Source organism: Centruroides vittatus, unplaced genomic scaffold (genome assembly GCF_030686945.1).
Source record: "Centruroides vittatus isolate TY-2023 unplaced genomic scaffold, ASM3068694v2 contig_487, whole genome shotgun sequence".
Lineage (NCBI taxonomy): Eukaryota > Metazoa > Arthropoda > Arachnida > Scorpiones > Buthidae > Centruroides > Centruroides vittatus.
Window position 1 is genome coordinate 62,372 of NW_027122275.1, and position 15,492 is coordinate 77,863.

At 28.3% G+C, this 15,492-nt stretch overlaps 1 protein-coding gene across 1 annotated transcript; it reads right to left on the bottom strand.

The window, feature by feature from the left end:
- Positions 1-6,468: 6,468 nt before the first annotated feature.
- LOC136978043 (zinc finger protein 32-like) lies at positions 6,469-7,032 on the bottom strand. The gene has a single exon (XM_067273688.1). It carries the CDS (start codon positions 7,030-7,032, stop codon positions 6,469-6,471), a length of 564 nt encoding a protein of 187 aa, XP_067129789.1.
- Between the last annotated feature and the right edge of the window lie 8,460 nt (positions 7,033-15,492).

A 15,492-nucleotide genomic window follows, 5' to 3' on the forward strand; every position in this document is an offset into this window, starting at 1 on the left:
GAAACATTCTCTTTTTAAGACGCGCTACCTGTTTCTTGAGATAACGTTTTCATCTGTCGCGGCGGAATTTTTAACTGTTTGTCGCAAAATAAAAAAAGAATTATATATAAAAATATTAATAATTGTGTGAACGCGTTGTGAACGAATAAGGAGAACTATATATAAATTATAATATAAAATTATATTCTTTTTATAAGAATTATACAGTCAAACCTGTTTTTATGCGGTGGATAGGGACCGCATTAAAAAAACGCATAAAAAAAATCTCACGAAACTTCACGAATGACTGTAAATAATAGTTTTCGCAACACAATTTAAAAAATATTTTTTATGCGGTCAACAGGGACCGCATAAAAAAAGTTTCACATAGAAAATAACTCAAAACCGTACGAAATAGAATTTATTAACAACAGATGTCAGCACTTGACTGCATCGTCTCCTCTATCGTCTGTTTTACATATTTTTGTCCAGGTGGTGTTTTGTTGACTTAAAAAGTAAATTATTTCATTTTTCGCATATTCATGCAATAATATTACTATAATAAGTGCATTTATGCTATAATAAGTTTATTTAGCTATAATAAGTCAACGTGAGACATGAACAATCGTACGAGACTAGTCGCCAACTATTCCGCACAAATAAAAAATCGCACAAAAAAAACCGCACAAATTAAAAATTCGCATTAAAAAAATCGCACAAATAAAAATCGCACATAAAAAGAGCGCATAAAAACAGGTTTGACTGTATTTAGTTTATTATTTTGTTTAAGTATTTGCCAATAGATGGCACTACGTGTAAATTAGCAAATCTAATGTAGATGGAAAGTAATTGATTTACAGAAATCCAATAGATATTTTGGGGTACGATGTACGACATTATCTAAGTTAGAAGTATGTGAACTTAACTGCTGAGTTTTGTGGCAATTGGTCGAACGGCTTAGGAGTGTATAGCGAACAAAAAAATCTTCATTTATATACATAGATTATTCGGCTGAAAATATTAGCTCGAAATTCATTGTAGTTTCAATGGAAAATAAAATATAACCACATTAAAAAGATTACAGAAACCTTTGGTGTGTGTGAACACACGAGTAGGCTTATAAAATCCGCGATGCTCTACCTCCTACCACTACAACTACCACTTGTTGACTTTATTTTTTTTAACTCTTTTGGCACCGAGGGCACTAAGAAGGCCTCTTTTAGCAAGCCCATTATGGGTTCGGCCAGGCTCACAATGAGGCGGCCGGGTGGTGTGGGACGGGGCCCGACATATCCGGACGTTTTCATACGTTTCACATTGACTACAGATATTTGCAAATTTTAGTTTAATTTAGAGCTTAAAATTACAAATGGTAAATCATAGCTTTCTATGAGGACAGGATAAGTATCTAATTTCCTCGTTTTTTTAAAGATAAAGAAGACGTTTAATTACAGATTATTTTTAAAGATAATCGTAAATTTTGTCACGTAATCTAGTGCCTAATTATATAATTCTTCATCAGTTAGAACAATTCAAACATTTAAATAAATACTGAATATTACATATTCAAAATTTATATATTGTCAAGTGAGTGTCCTTTGACTCTCGAGTCATTTTGTAATCGCTTAAATACAAGATGATAGTTTTAAACTTTTTCAAAATATGCATGATATTTGAATTTTCTTTTGCCTGAAATTTTATGTCCGAAGGTGAAACGCCACTGTCCGCAGTGCCGTAACTAGGGCGGTGCCAGCGGTGGCCAGGCACAGGGCGTAGACCCTGGAGGGCGCAGAAATGACCTGGACCAAGTTTTGTGTCATAGTTTTGGGGCGTAGTTACAGATCCTCGCACCGGGTGCATAAAAGGCTAGTTACGGCGCTGACTGTCCGGTCCTATGGCAACCTATTCCAAGATTGGATAATCTGCCGTTTTTGAAAAATTATGTATTTTGGGGAAATACTTTTTCGATATTGATAAAATGGTAGCTCCGAAAGTTGGGTAATAGACAGTGCTGTTGCAATGTGGTAATGTATAATTAAATTTGTTCTCTATAGTCTCAATTTACAACGTATGACTGTAAACCAAAAAGTGTCCGAATGTGGATCGGTCTCTGTTATATTTCTTTCAGTCTTTTCAGTTCCTGAATATCGCTTCTTGTATTTTACTGTATATACAGTGAAATATAAGAAGCGATATTCAGAAATAACTACACTGAAATATATTGGAAACCGTTCTACGTCCGAACACTTTGGTTTACAATTATTTGTTGATATATTATATATTATATTAGCGATGGCATTAATACTATGATACAGTAAGAATTGTGCAACCTCACACCAATTTAAATTACGTAGAATACAAAGGACTAATATATTTTACGCAAAATGTGTATATTTTTATAAGAATTATCTTTTCTGAATTCGATTTTTAAACAAAAACTGGTGAAAATTTTGTAAATAAATGATAATGAAAAAACATAAAAATAACGGGAAAATACACTGAAGAACAAAATATGACAAAAATTGATTTGTATAATTTCGTAGATTTTAGGATAATTTAAAACAAAACAATGGAATTTTATAATATAAAAATATTTATAGAATCTTAAATATAATGTAATCATCTTTATATTTATATCATCACTTACTTTGCTAGACGTTTCATGACTTTTTGATCTCCAAAAATTCCGAAAAGTATTTAAGAATGTTCTTTACATATTCTTACATAATTAATTGTCTTGTCGAATATAAGATATGCTGAACCATACGGTCTTCTCCATGAATGATACTGTAATAAAATGGCCATCTGGCATTCACTCTGAATGCCTATACTTGAATTATAGAAGTGAGAATGAGAATGAGTTTAGAGTGTCATTGGCACGAACTCGTTTAATGAACATTCATTGCGGGAGTTTATAAAATATGACACCATCAACTCCTTCCTATTGTTACTCATATAATTAGAAATTAACCAATCTGTACATGGTCAAGTATGCTAAAAAAAAAATTAGTATTCCTCATGTTCTTGAGTTCTTTCCTTACTTATTATGCAAATAATACAATGGATGTCTTTTGTTGATAAGCTCTTTTATATGAAAATTTTATACAAAGGTCTTCAACATTTGCTGCAATAATATAATTAACTCGAATCATAACACGTTGGATCACGTAGGATAAATCATAGAAATGAAAACGTAGTTTCTGGATTCAATTTGTGAACAGGATATTAAATGTAATTTTTCTAAAATAATCTTTGTATCAGTGAGTTTCATGCAATTCCTTTGATGTCCTTGTAAAGAATATAAAAGTTCTTAACTTTCACAAATTCTCCTCTGAAAAGAAATATCTCAATGAATTTCAGTAGTACATTCAATTTAGAATCATACCATTATGTATTCTATGTTAAAAGATATTTTCCTTTTTATTTAAGTGGCGACTTAATTTTACATCACCATCGTACAATGTGTAGATATACGTTAAAGAAAGGGTAAATTGTTATACGAGAATACTGTATATAGTATAGGAGATAGGGTAAATCTGTTAATTTTTTTCATATTTCTACATTAAGTATTTGTCACATTGTAATGTAACAAACTAAATTCCCCAATATTTCAAGAAATTGATTAATTAACCTATTAAATAAAATATTATATCTACTTTTGTTATAAGAAGGAACATGTAAGTATATATCAACACAAGTTACAGTATTTATTTACTGTCATGTAAAAAAGCCATTGTTCCATGAGAAAATTCATAAGAAAAGAGTTTTCTTGAGGAACCTTGAGAAAACCTTCTTGAACTCATTGCTTTATTTGTTTCTGAACATTTTTCATACTTCATAAAATTCTTAGAATGGCATCTTCCTTTAGAAATGAGAAATACACTAGCGTCAAAGCTAAGCTAAATCGATGTAATTAGTAATTTAATTAAAAACTTTTACCGAACTGCCTTACTTAAGTCCTTCCTGGCTACATAAATGCATTGCAATCTGAATTTGAACACACCATTAACTTACAGTTATCTTAACTATATTTACAGCTGTGAGGGGCCGAGGGGGAAAGATTTCAAAACGAAATAACGATTATATGTGATATCGTTATCGTTTCCATTGCCGTAGTGGTAACAGTCAACAACACGGGGAGCGGTTGAATCAGAGATCAATGCCTCGTTTACGAACAACACAACCCGTTTATTAGACAATTTAACATACAAAAAGTTCTATAGTCACGAAGGGTTAAAGTCCTCGTATTCTTCAAAGAAGAGGGAAGTCCAGCGACCAGGGTGGTTTCCTATTGCTGACCGGATGTTGCATTCAAGGTCCAGTTCTGGAACAGGAAACGCTGTCCGGTGAATGCAGATCTGAATTTCCGAAATTTTTCTCAACGAAGGTCTATAACTTTCGGAGGATACATCGGCAAAAGACGAAAATGGAATCTTGCGGGAAACACCCCAGCGAGGGACATAGCCTGGTGGGACGCCGCGGCAAAGAACTAAGTGTTTTTATAGCCTAGGCATAAATATTTTTTCGTCTCGCAAATCGTCACTTTATTGGTTATTAATCCCTTTTTCGGCCTCAGATTGGTCTTTCTCTGTTACCGGGTGAAATTAGACCAGATCGGTTCCGAGAAAGACGGTTGTTTATTAATACAATTGAACACCGTCTTTCTTTCGGTGTTAAACGAGCCTTGTACCTTAACATTCCCCTTTTTGTTCGTCTTGAATTAATTTACTAATTTTTCTCCGTTTTCACCGCGTGGTTTTAATATTAAAATATTTTTATTTTTTCCCTTTTCTTTTGTAATTTGGTTTCCTTAATTTTAATTATTCGCAAAGATCATGATTTGTTTTTGTTTGGATATATGGTTAAAAGAATGTTTTTTCGTCCCAGTCCAGGGCCTGACACCTGACACAACGATTGAAGAAATTTGATCCGAAATGGAAGGTATGGCTCTTATCTTCGTCGTTAATAGAATCGAATTTCTTAGAAGAGTAAAAACTGATAAAAATCCGAATCGACTGATTACTTGCGAGTTTTCTTCTTAATATTTAATATGATAAATTATTATTTCCTGGTTGAAAAATTTCATAAAAATCCCTAGAATATTATAGATTAACTTCCTTTATACTGTGCATATATTTTTAATATATAATATATAATTGTATACTTAAAAATCTTACTTTTGTGATAAATCCTAAAACAAATCAATAGTAAGTACTTTGTATCGGTTGCCAGATTGGCTCTTTTAAAAGCTGGGTGGCTTCAGAAAATCTGGTTGGCACTACGGATCTTTTCTGGCTTTTTTGAAATGATTTACATATTCTTTTTTTGTTGTATGTTTGAAATTCTGAAAAACATTGTCTTTCTAGAAGCCAGCATAGAAAAATTTTACATTTTAGACGCGTAACTTTTATCCTTTCCCTGTCATCTACTTTATCGCATCTCTCTCTACATTTTTAATAATACAACTTTTGGTAAGTGTCCTCTAATCAGAAATTTTTATAATCTCTCTAACTCAATAGAATTCTTTAGCTGAAGCTACGACAAAATTCAGGCATATCAGTATAACAATTTGGCTCTGTAAATGTGGAAACTGATTTTTACATGTGTACCTATATAAATGAAAAACCTTAAAATGCCGTAAATTTGACCAAATGTTCCACTGACATTAATGATTATAAATTTGTCAAGGAATATTTAAAAAATTGGAATATTGTAATATTCCTTGACAATTATCTTCAATCAAAATATAATTTCGAGTTTATTTCTTCGATTGACAATAAAAATAAATAAAAACTTTTATTATAACACGTGTAAAAAGCTTAAAAGCGACACCTAAATATTTTTTTGAAATTAAGAAAATTCATTTAATTCCTCTGAAAATATTTGTGTAAATCATCGTAACTTTTAAAATATTTTAAATATTAAAAGTATTTTATGGAATATATTAATATTAATTAAATTACAGGTGAACATTTTGTAGCTTTTTATTCTTTAATAAATGACTTTTATAGAATTTTTTTAATGTTAACGCTACAAAACACCTCAATGACTCTTTTACCTATCCGACATTCTTTCTAAGTTAGAATGTATTCGTTTTATATATGAAAAAGCCAGAAAAAAAATTCGCAAAAATTAAATTTCATAAGCTCTGTTAGCTTTATGCATTATTCATTTGCTTTATTTTATTATATTTAATCTATAAAATTGCAAATATAAAATCCGAAAACTTATCTTTTTCAATAGTCAGTGTTTTTAAATAATGAATAATTCGTTTTATATTCACCTTTATAATATATATATTTAAATAAATATAACACAATTTTATAGTAAAAATGCGAGTTTTTAATATGCTTTACATGGAAAAGCCCAAAAACATTTCCGTCTTTTTCGTTCAGTTATTGAGCAATCGATAAGACATTGAGCATCTCCTACTTCTCGATAACGGACTAAAAATTTAAAATTGAGGTTCACAACAAAAAAGAAGGAACGTCAGACTGTTTCTGCTGTCGATTCTCTCTTAACTTGAAATCCTGCATATGCCAAGCCGAGTCCGTGAACACGAGCCATATGCTCGACTTTATGTCCTGGTGAAATGAAACCGTGCCCGCACACATCACATAAATATGGAAATTTTCTGGTATGTTTATAGATTATATGAGCCTTTAAGGTACTAGGTTGGGTGAAACTCCTGAGACACATTGTACACGTATACGGTTTCTCTTTAGTATGCACTCTAGTATGACAAACTAACGTGTTCCGTAATGAAAATTTGCGCCCGCAATCGAGGCATTGATAGGGTCTTTGATTGGTATGAGTTTTCTGATGGCTGAGGAAGTTTTTAAGAGATACAAAACTTTTACCACATACGGAACAAGGCAGTAGGCCATCGGCAGAACGCTCGAACGATTCGATTTTCACTGGGATTGTAGGTCGAATCAATTTACGAGGTCTTCCTACTTTCCTTCTTCTAGAAGCTGTGTTGGTTTGTTCGCTGCTAAGCACCAAATTTAAGGGCGCCGGACATTCGTCGCTATCTTCGATTTCTGTTTTCATGATGTCACATGTCCTGAAGGAAGATAAAGTCGGGTTTAATACATAGAACAAAAATGGTGGCAGGTAAAATGAAGTTCGGAAATGATGCCCACGGGGGAGAGAAGTTCGACACTTAAATTAGAAATAAAAATATTTATGACTTCCCCCTTTCAAGTGCAATATGTTTGGAGTATCAATTAATATTTACGTTTACTTAACTTAATTATTAGCATATCTTTATCGAGTTAAAGGCATCATACTCGAACTTACTCTATCAAAAGCTACTTACTTAAATGTATAGAATTATAAGAAACGTTTAATATACAACACAATTTTTTTCATATTAAAAAATAGAGATTCCCATTAGGAAAAATGGCTTTTAACTCTAAAAAGTTATTTAAATGGTACTGAAAACGAGAATTACAACCATGTTTACGCCTGTTTCTCTCACATATTAACAGAGACCATTTAATTAAAATCATTGTCTAGCTAAAATTTAGGTCATTTAATCCCAGTGGCATCTAATTCGAATTAATTTTTTCTTTATTTCTGAGCAAATTCATAATTGTTTTCCGTAAAAACTTGCTAAAAAATAAATTTAAAAGAGACACTTGGAGAACAGAAACGCCTTTACATCAGTTAGCAGGCAAACTATAACCTTCTATAAACCTCCTATTCTTACATTGAACAAGAAGCGTTACTTTTACAGCTAATTCAAATATTAAATATTTCTCCAGTTGGTATCTCACCTGGATTTATCTTATATAAAACCGCATATATATAACTACATACAACCCGTTTCAAACGAATTAAATAATTCAGACGATACGAACTGTAAATAAAATAAGATAAGCCTAGAAATTCCTTTTAAAAAATTCATATAAAACGAAAACTTAAAGATGAATGGAAGCATCTATCTAACAATTATTGCAATATCGGCAATTTATTTTAAAAGAAAGTAAGAATAATAATTTTTACATTAAAATTAAAGAGAAAAATGAGTTAAAATGGCAAAGATAAATCGAAATTTTCCTTAAAATAGCGCATTAAAACCCATTATAAAATTCTGCAAAGGAGTAATAAAATATCAAAATCCGGTGTCTATAGCAATGCTGATAACAATTAGATAGCAACTTCTGTCCCGATGTGGCACAATACATCTCAACATCCGGCTGTAAAATCTAGTATTGATCTGACTGTCGGACTACGTGAGTTGAATGTGTTGCTACGGTATTTCTCATTATCTGTTCACCCCTCCCTCCGTCCCCCTCTCTTCTCAGTCGCTTCCTTCAGTTGTTATTTCGCTTCGATTACGGGAACAGTCCATTTGTAAAGAACGGGAGGGGAACCGGACGAATATAAATGGGTAATTGTGCGTATTCAGAAATGATGGGGATGAAGATATTGAAACAATTTCGTTACCTTTATAACCTCACCCCTCGTTCTCCTTTACGAGATTGATTAAAAAGTAACACCCACGACCGTCTATCAAGCGTAGGTGACATCTCCAACATCATTTTAATTATATATACATAAAAAAAAAAGATTTAAAAAATTCATCTTTCGTCCCGTTTGAAACAGAAGTGATGCGGAGGAGCAAACACTTTGCGTGTGTTTTTCTCGTTTAAAATCGTAAAAAAATGTTACGTTAAGTGTGTTAAAATCAATTTTTATATCTATAAAGAGAGTTAGGAAGCGAAATCATTAAAAATTATAGTATTTTTAATAAGAAAAACGGCGTTAAAGTCGCCTATCTACATACGGGACGAGATAGCAGCATCCTGTTAAAGATGCTGGAAAACAACGGAAAGGATATCATAGAGAAAAAGCTATCAATAGAAACGATTAATTTAGTCAATTAAATTAAAATATATTGAAGTTTCGTTAAACAAATAATTGATTTTAACACCGTTTAATCTTGAATGGAAAGAGGATGGGGGGAAAAGATAAATTAAACACCTCCACGGGATATATTTCCCTAGTAAAAATGTATTAGATTGAAGTTTGTCGTTTCTCCGACAGATTCTAATTTTATTTCAACTACCGACTGTGTAAAATCAATTCAATCACGGCTTCAATGCTTTACAATTTAGCTCATAATCGATTTTCTTGTCCGTCGCTGTCATGACTTTAAACATCAAAACGTAAACACAGATCGAGATACAGGACAGAATGAGATCTTTGCGGTAATTATAATTTTAAATCTTTGATTCTTGTTATTATATTGCATCCAAAAGGTTTAAAAATTATTTTTTCTTTTACTAATAAATAAAATTGTATATTTTAATAAAATTTACTTTTATATACATATATCTATATTTACACTAATTTATTAAGCCGTAAAATTTTCTATGATAAGATTAAATATGAAAAATGTCATTAAATTTCCTTTTTTTTAAATATATTTTTTTAGATGATTCTTCTTCAATTTTTTTATAGAAATTGTATTGATAGCGCAGAAAATCCCTCTTTAAATTCAAGGTAAAATCCCCGTAAAATATTCTTTCATTAAAGAAAGGTACTTGTAGAATTTTATAAATAATAATATTAATAATAAAAAATTATTAAATAAAATATCTTTAAATTTTTAGAAAATAGTTTTAAAACTGTCATTTCAAATAGATTAAGATTGAAATTTTTGTATTAATTTTTAATTTTTAAATTAAGTTTTAATAAAATACTCATATATAATTTATGATAGTAAGCTAAAATACTTGAGATTAATTTCCTAAAAAAGTTTCTTTGTTTTTATGAAATTATTTATATAAAATTTTAAATTTTTTTAATTAAAAATTCTTAATACGCCTGAATATTTGTACAGTAATCGTCCATAAAAGATGCATTCTTCAATTAAGTTATTCTCTAGTTATTCTTTAGCGTTAAATCTCTCTATAAACAGAAAATTTATACGCAGAAGTACCTTAAAACCGCGTAAAACATCACTAAAATCTATATAAATTGCTTGAAAGTGTTCTGTAAGAGAAACACTCCTTTAAATAATCCTAACTTTACATTAGAAATTTAAGCGAAAAACATTTAAAAACTATCAAATTTTCGCAAGATATATCGGATAATTAATTAAAATTATTTAAAATCCTTAATTTTGATAATTTACTATTTAAAATAATATATTTTTTTATAATTATATAAAACTTTTTTAGCCATAAATCCATATATATTATATATTGATATATATATATATATTATATATTGATATATATATATATCAATATTAATTAAATATAAGAAGTTTGAATTAAATCACAAAAATTCATACAAAATATGATTATATAATTTTTAAAAAGCGCATTAAATATTAAAAAACTAATTTAATAACTTTAAAAGAAAAAAAAGATGAAAAAATAAGGAAAAAACAATCAAACGAAATTTATTTTTTTAGGATTAAAAAATGCTAATTATCTACATCCTCCCGAACTCAGAAGAGAGAGAGGAGAAAAGCATCCTCTTCATCCTCTTCCTATTCCAAAAATATAAGAAATATCTATATCAAATGCTTTTATATAATCAAATTCTTTTTCGTATTGACTAATTATATGTAAATTGATAGTATTTTTCTAGAGAAATGAATCCAAGTTTAGATGGATAGAAGAAATATTCATAAACGAATGTTTTGCTGATGATCATAATATAAAATGATTATTTAAAGTATAATAGTTGAACAATCGGTTGTAATTGCCTGGAGCTAGTACTAAGGTTTATCGGACACTATTTCCTGGAAGAAAATTACGGACGATCGAAGCTTAAAAACGTTTCTTAGGCGCTGCAAACCTCACAACTTAGGATCTGTCTCATTTGTATTGCAAATGAAGAGCAGAGTCATTCTCTGAGGCAAGAGCGTGCAACGTCATAAATATGGCTCTCTTTCCAAAACCTTTAAGGAGAATCGATATAATTTCTTTCTTGAGTATCTCTATCTTACTATTTTAAATCTTATCTAAGTTTGATATAAAAATTATTTCCAACTCTTCTTTTGAGTCGATAAGATTAATTTCGCTTCATTTATATATATATAGTTTGAAGTTTTATAAATGAAATTTTAATAATATTTAATACGTTTTCTGTATAATTTGTAAATTAAATTATATAAATTATTTTATATCGTTTAATTGAATGATAATTTAATTTTTATCTTGGATAAGTTGTTCGGAAAAGTGCGATTTACAGGATGACATATAGTTACAATATGTTTTAACCTCGTAAACTTTAAAGAGAATTTTATAAATTGCAAGTTTATTTTTGTATATTTTTAAAGAATATTTTAAAATAAATACGTATAATTTTCTTCTGAATAATTAGTTTAGTTAAAATTTAATAAATTATATAAAACTTATCCTTAAAATTTCTTAAGTTATATCGTTTGCTCACTTTAATTTATGCTTTTAATTATTTAATTTATTTTTTTAAAATGTTATTATTTATAACTTATCGGAATTATATAAAACATTTTTAAAAATATATACAAAAATTTAATTACAAATATATTCTTTCGCTTATTCTTGATATTTATTTTTAGATTTTATACTGTTTAAACAAAAATTTGTTTATTTTTATCTTGTAAATAAATAAAAATAACATTCAGTTATGTATTGCATAATCTTATATGAATATTTAGAGAATATTTCACTAAAATATAAAATTAAAACATAAAGAAAAGAATTGGCGTTTAGCTTGTATGTTCGGTTTCTCCGCATACTCCGCCCCTGTAAATCATGTTTCTCTGTAGAATATGAAGCATTATTTTTACTTTTCTCGCAATTAAAAATAGTTTATACAGTTAAAAACTAGTCAAAAAATTATTAAATATAAAAAAATCAACTTTTTAAATTGATTAAAAGTATATAAAATCAAACTTTATCATTTAAATACCATTTATCATTTAAGAAAATCAGTAAAACTTAATAAATATTGTAATTAATTTACTTATAGCAATAAATTTGAAACTATTTTCAATTTAAAAAATAATAAATTGTTACAATTAATTAAACGCCGAATATTTTTATTTTTTTAATAATAAATAATTGATTTTTAAAGAAATTTATTTGCATAAAAATATTTTAAAAATATGACAACAGATAATTTATATATAAAAAAAATAAAATAATAAAAATATTTTTAAATATTTTATTTAATTAAATTACTTGAGAAAGATAGAAAGAGTTACTTAAATTATTTGTGTCCAAAATTAGGATAATAAAATATGCAATTAAATAGAAAGGGGGAAAAATCTTTACAAATAAAGTAAAATAGTTAATTTTTAATTAAAAAATTCCAAATGATATCATTAAAATATAATTAAAATTATTTTTTTATTTATAATATTTAATTAATTAGAAGTATATTAGATTACCGAAGGGAGAGAAAAAATTAATGATATTTTATTACTATAGAAACATTGGAAAAAAATGATGGGGAATGAAACAAAAGGGTAAAGATGCCAATACTTACGTTAGCATTGCCTAAAGGGGGAGGGATCGATCCAGATACGTCTCGCTTTGAATTAAGAGTAAAACGAACGTTGCTTGCAGCAAAAGCAAGACTCTCTCTTCCTGACATACCTCTCCTTTAATTTATATAGCTTCACATCACGTGGTATGAATGTAACGAATCAGGCACTCTTTCTTTAAATCTGAACTCCTAATTGGACAATTGAACGATGTACGATTGTGAAACTGCACTTATTTTCCATTTCTTTCAATTATAAAATGGAAAAATTGGTCCTGTTAATTATATAGATATGAAATTTTTTATTTTCCAACCATTCTTGATGAGTTAATTACACTTAAAAGCTAATTTCTCTTAGCATAACGAGGAAAACAGAAATGTGACTTAAGAGTTTTAGTTCCTCTCCATCTTCTCCACATTAACCAGTAAGATGCTAAACCAAACTTGGATGATACTTGATAATGTCACTTTTTAATAAAATGGGATGATCTAGATTGATTCTATCCGCGTTAAACTTCGGTAAGAGCAGCGATAAAGTTGTACGATGTGTAAAATGTTAATTTAATCACTAAATAATCCGTATACACTCACTAAATTAACAGCATACAAGTACGGATTTATCTAACTTTTGCGAAAAAAAAAGATGTTGAAATTGCTTACAGAACTCTTTGATTAAAATTAATTCAGGGAATTTTAATATTCAAAAATCGATGAGTAACGCCAGTTTGTTATAATAGTATCATTAGCAACGTTGACAAGTGCATACTTTGGATACTGTTATCGTTTCCAGATACGAAATAATTAAATAATCAACTAGAATAATTCATAATTTTCAAATATTAATTGGTTGTATCATCCGTATCAAACCAGTTATAAATTGTATGAATTATATAACATTACACATAATTAGCGAATTAATTACTTTGTAAATTATTTATATATTTTTGTATATTTTCTCGTACGCAATTAATAAATTCGTTTTATAAATCGTTAATTGTTTCATTCTGTTTAAAATGTATCAAAATTCTCTCGTTCGGCTTTTAATTTATGAACGTATTAAAGATGTAGAAATACATCATTATATCTGTGCAGATTTAACTAATATTTAAAATATAAAAAGTAACGTGTTATATTTACACACTTAATTCTCGTATTTATAGATTTTGTTATAATCTTAATAAACTGAGAGACGTTAAAAATATGTTTTTATTTTTATATACACATCGATTATACAATCACATTTTTTATATAAATACGTAAGCTACGTATATATATGTATATATAGAAACGGATTTACACGTAAGCTAAACAAACCTACACACATAAGCTAAACACAGGATTTCGTGCTTTTAAATTTATTATTACTTGATGAAGAAAAGGATCTCTTATATATTATAAAACAGTTTAATTCGTAGACTTGTTGTGGCCCTACTAAAATCAAAATAATGGACACAGAATTTTGCTCTGTATATGCGCGGTCCCTCTCTTTTTCTCTGTCTCATTCTATATATTCAAATATATATATATATATATATAATTACGTATAGAAGAAATCTAGCTCCATAACTTACACGTTCATTAAAAAAAAAAAACAGTCTTCCTGGCCCAAATATCGTCTCATACTCTGATAATTTCAAATCACCTTTTCAGATCAACTGGTGGACATAGCAGTAAAAGAAAACCACAAATTTTGGCAACAATCGCTCAAATAATAAGTGATGACAGAGTCAAATCACACGTTTGCTTCATATAGAGAGGCGTGGAGAATTTAATTGGGTCCTGTATATAGTCAGTCTTCTTCACTTTACATAAATAATAGGCTATATATTTATATAAGTACATTTTAGTATAAAAAATAAATTTGTATACTATATACTTATATAAAGTAAACAAACTTAATTCCATATACAAATATAGAAATATATAACGAAAATCAGCATTCCTACAAGTATGCAATGTTATAAATTATGCCTAGCGAGATATGTACAGTACGTAAATTACCGATTAAACGAGAACATTGCAGTAAGGTACACTACCTGTACGTTAGAACAAATGGTAAAAAATTTATAAATAAATGTATTTATATGTAAATAACTGTTCAAAATCTATTTTTAATAAGTATGACGAATAAAAAAACTACTCTTTCCAATACGTAACGATTAAATTATAAGATAAATGGAACTTTCTTGGCTAAGTGCCAACAGGTACATATATTACTTGGGTAGATTATGTGACAAGGTATACATATTTAACATAGTTTTCAATCATCCGATTACATATAGAACTTTGCACTCATTCGGATAAGAATGTATACATTTCGAGTCTATAAAATAACGTTTAACAGATATAAAAGTATATGGGATGGTATTATTTATAAGACGGCTATGTGAAAACATAGAGGAGTAAGGATGCGAGAGTGATCTTGTGTGTAGAAGCAAGAACGATTTGCAAAAACTTAGAGCAAGGAGCATCTAAAATTATTTATATAAACAACGTGTAAAAGTGTATAAATATATTAATAAACAACAGAAGTATATAAGCGTGTAAACAAGCAACATATACGATTAAGAATTCAAAAAATAATTTGCAAAAATAATAATTTTTAAAATATTCTTTTATTTATTTATTTATTAGTTATAAAAAAGAGGTAAACGGGGCATAAAACACCTACACAATAAGTTAAAATAATTATAAAGACAAACAGTTTTTATGTAATTTCGACTATTCAATAATTAAAACGATAAATATTTTATAATCGGCAATCATTAAATTTATTATTTTATCAAAAGATATTTAAAAAATAATTGTATTTTTCATCCTTTTTCTTCTTGTTTATTTTCTAGTTTAAAAGAAAAAAATCAATTTTTAAATATATATTTTCTTAAATTATTAAATGAATAAAATTGACTGGTGATCTTTCATACAATATGTAGAATTATTTATTATTGTCTTCGTCATATAATATAAAATTATAAATAATTAATTATTTTTAAATTATACACATATATAAATGAATGC

Coding starts and splice junctions, on each gene's coding strand:
- LOC136978043 (XM_067273688.1), bottom strand. CDS start 7,032: ATGAAAACAGAAATCGAAGATAGCGACGAATGTCCGGCGCCCTTAAAT.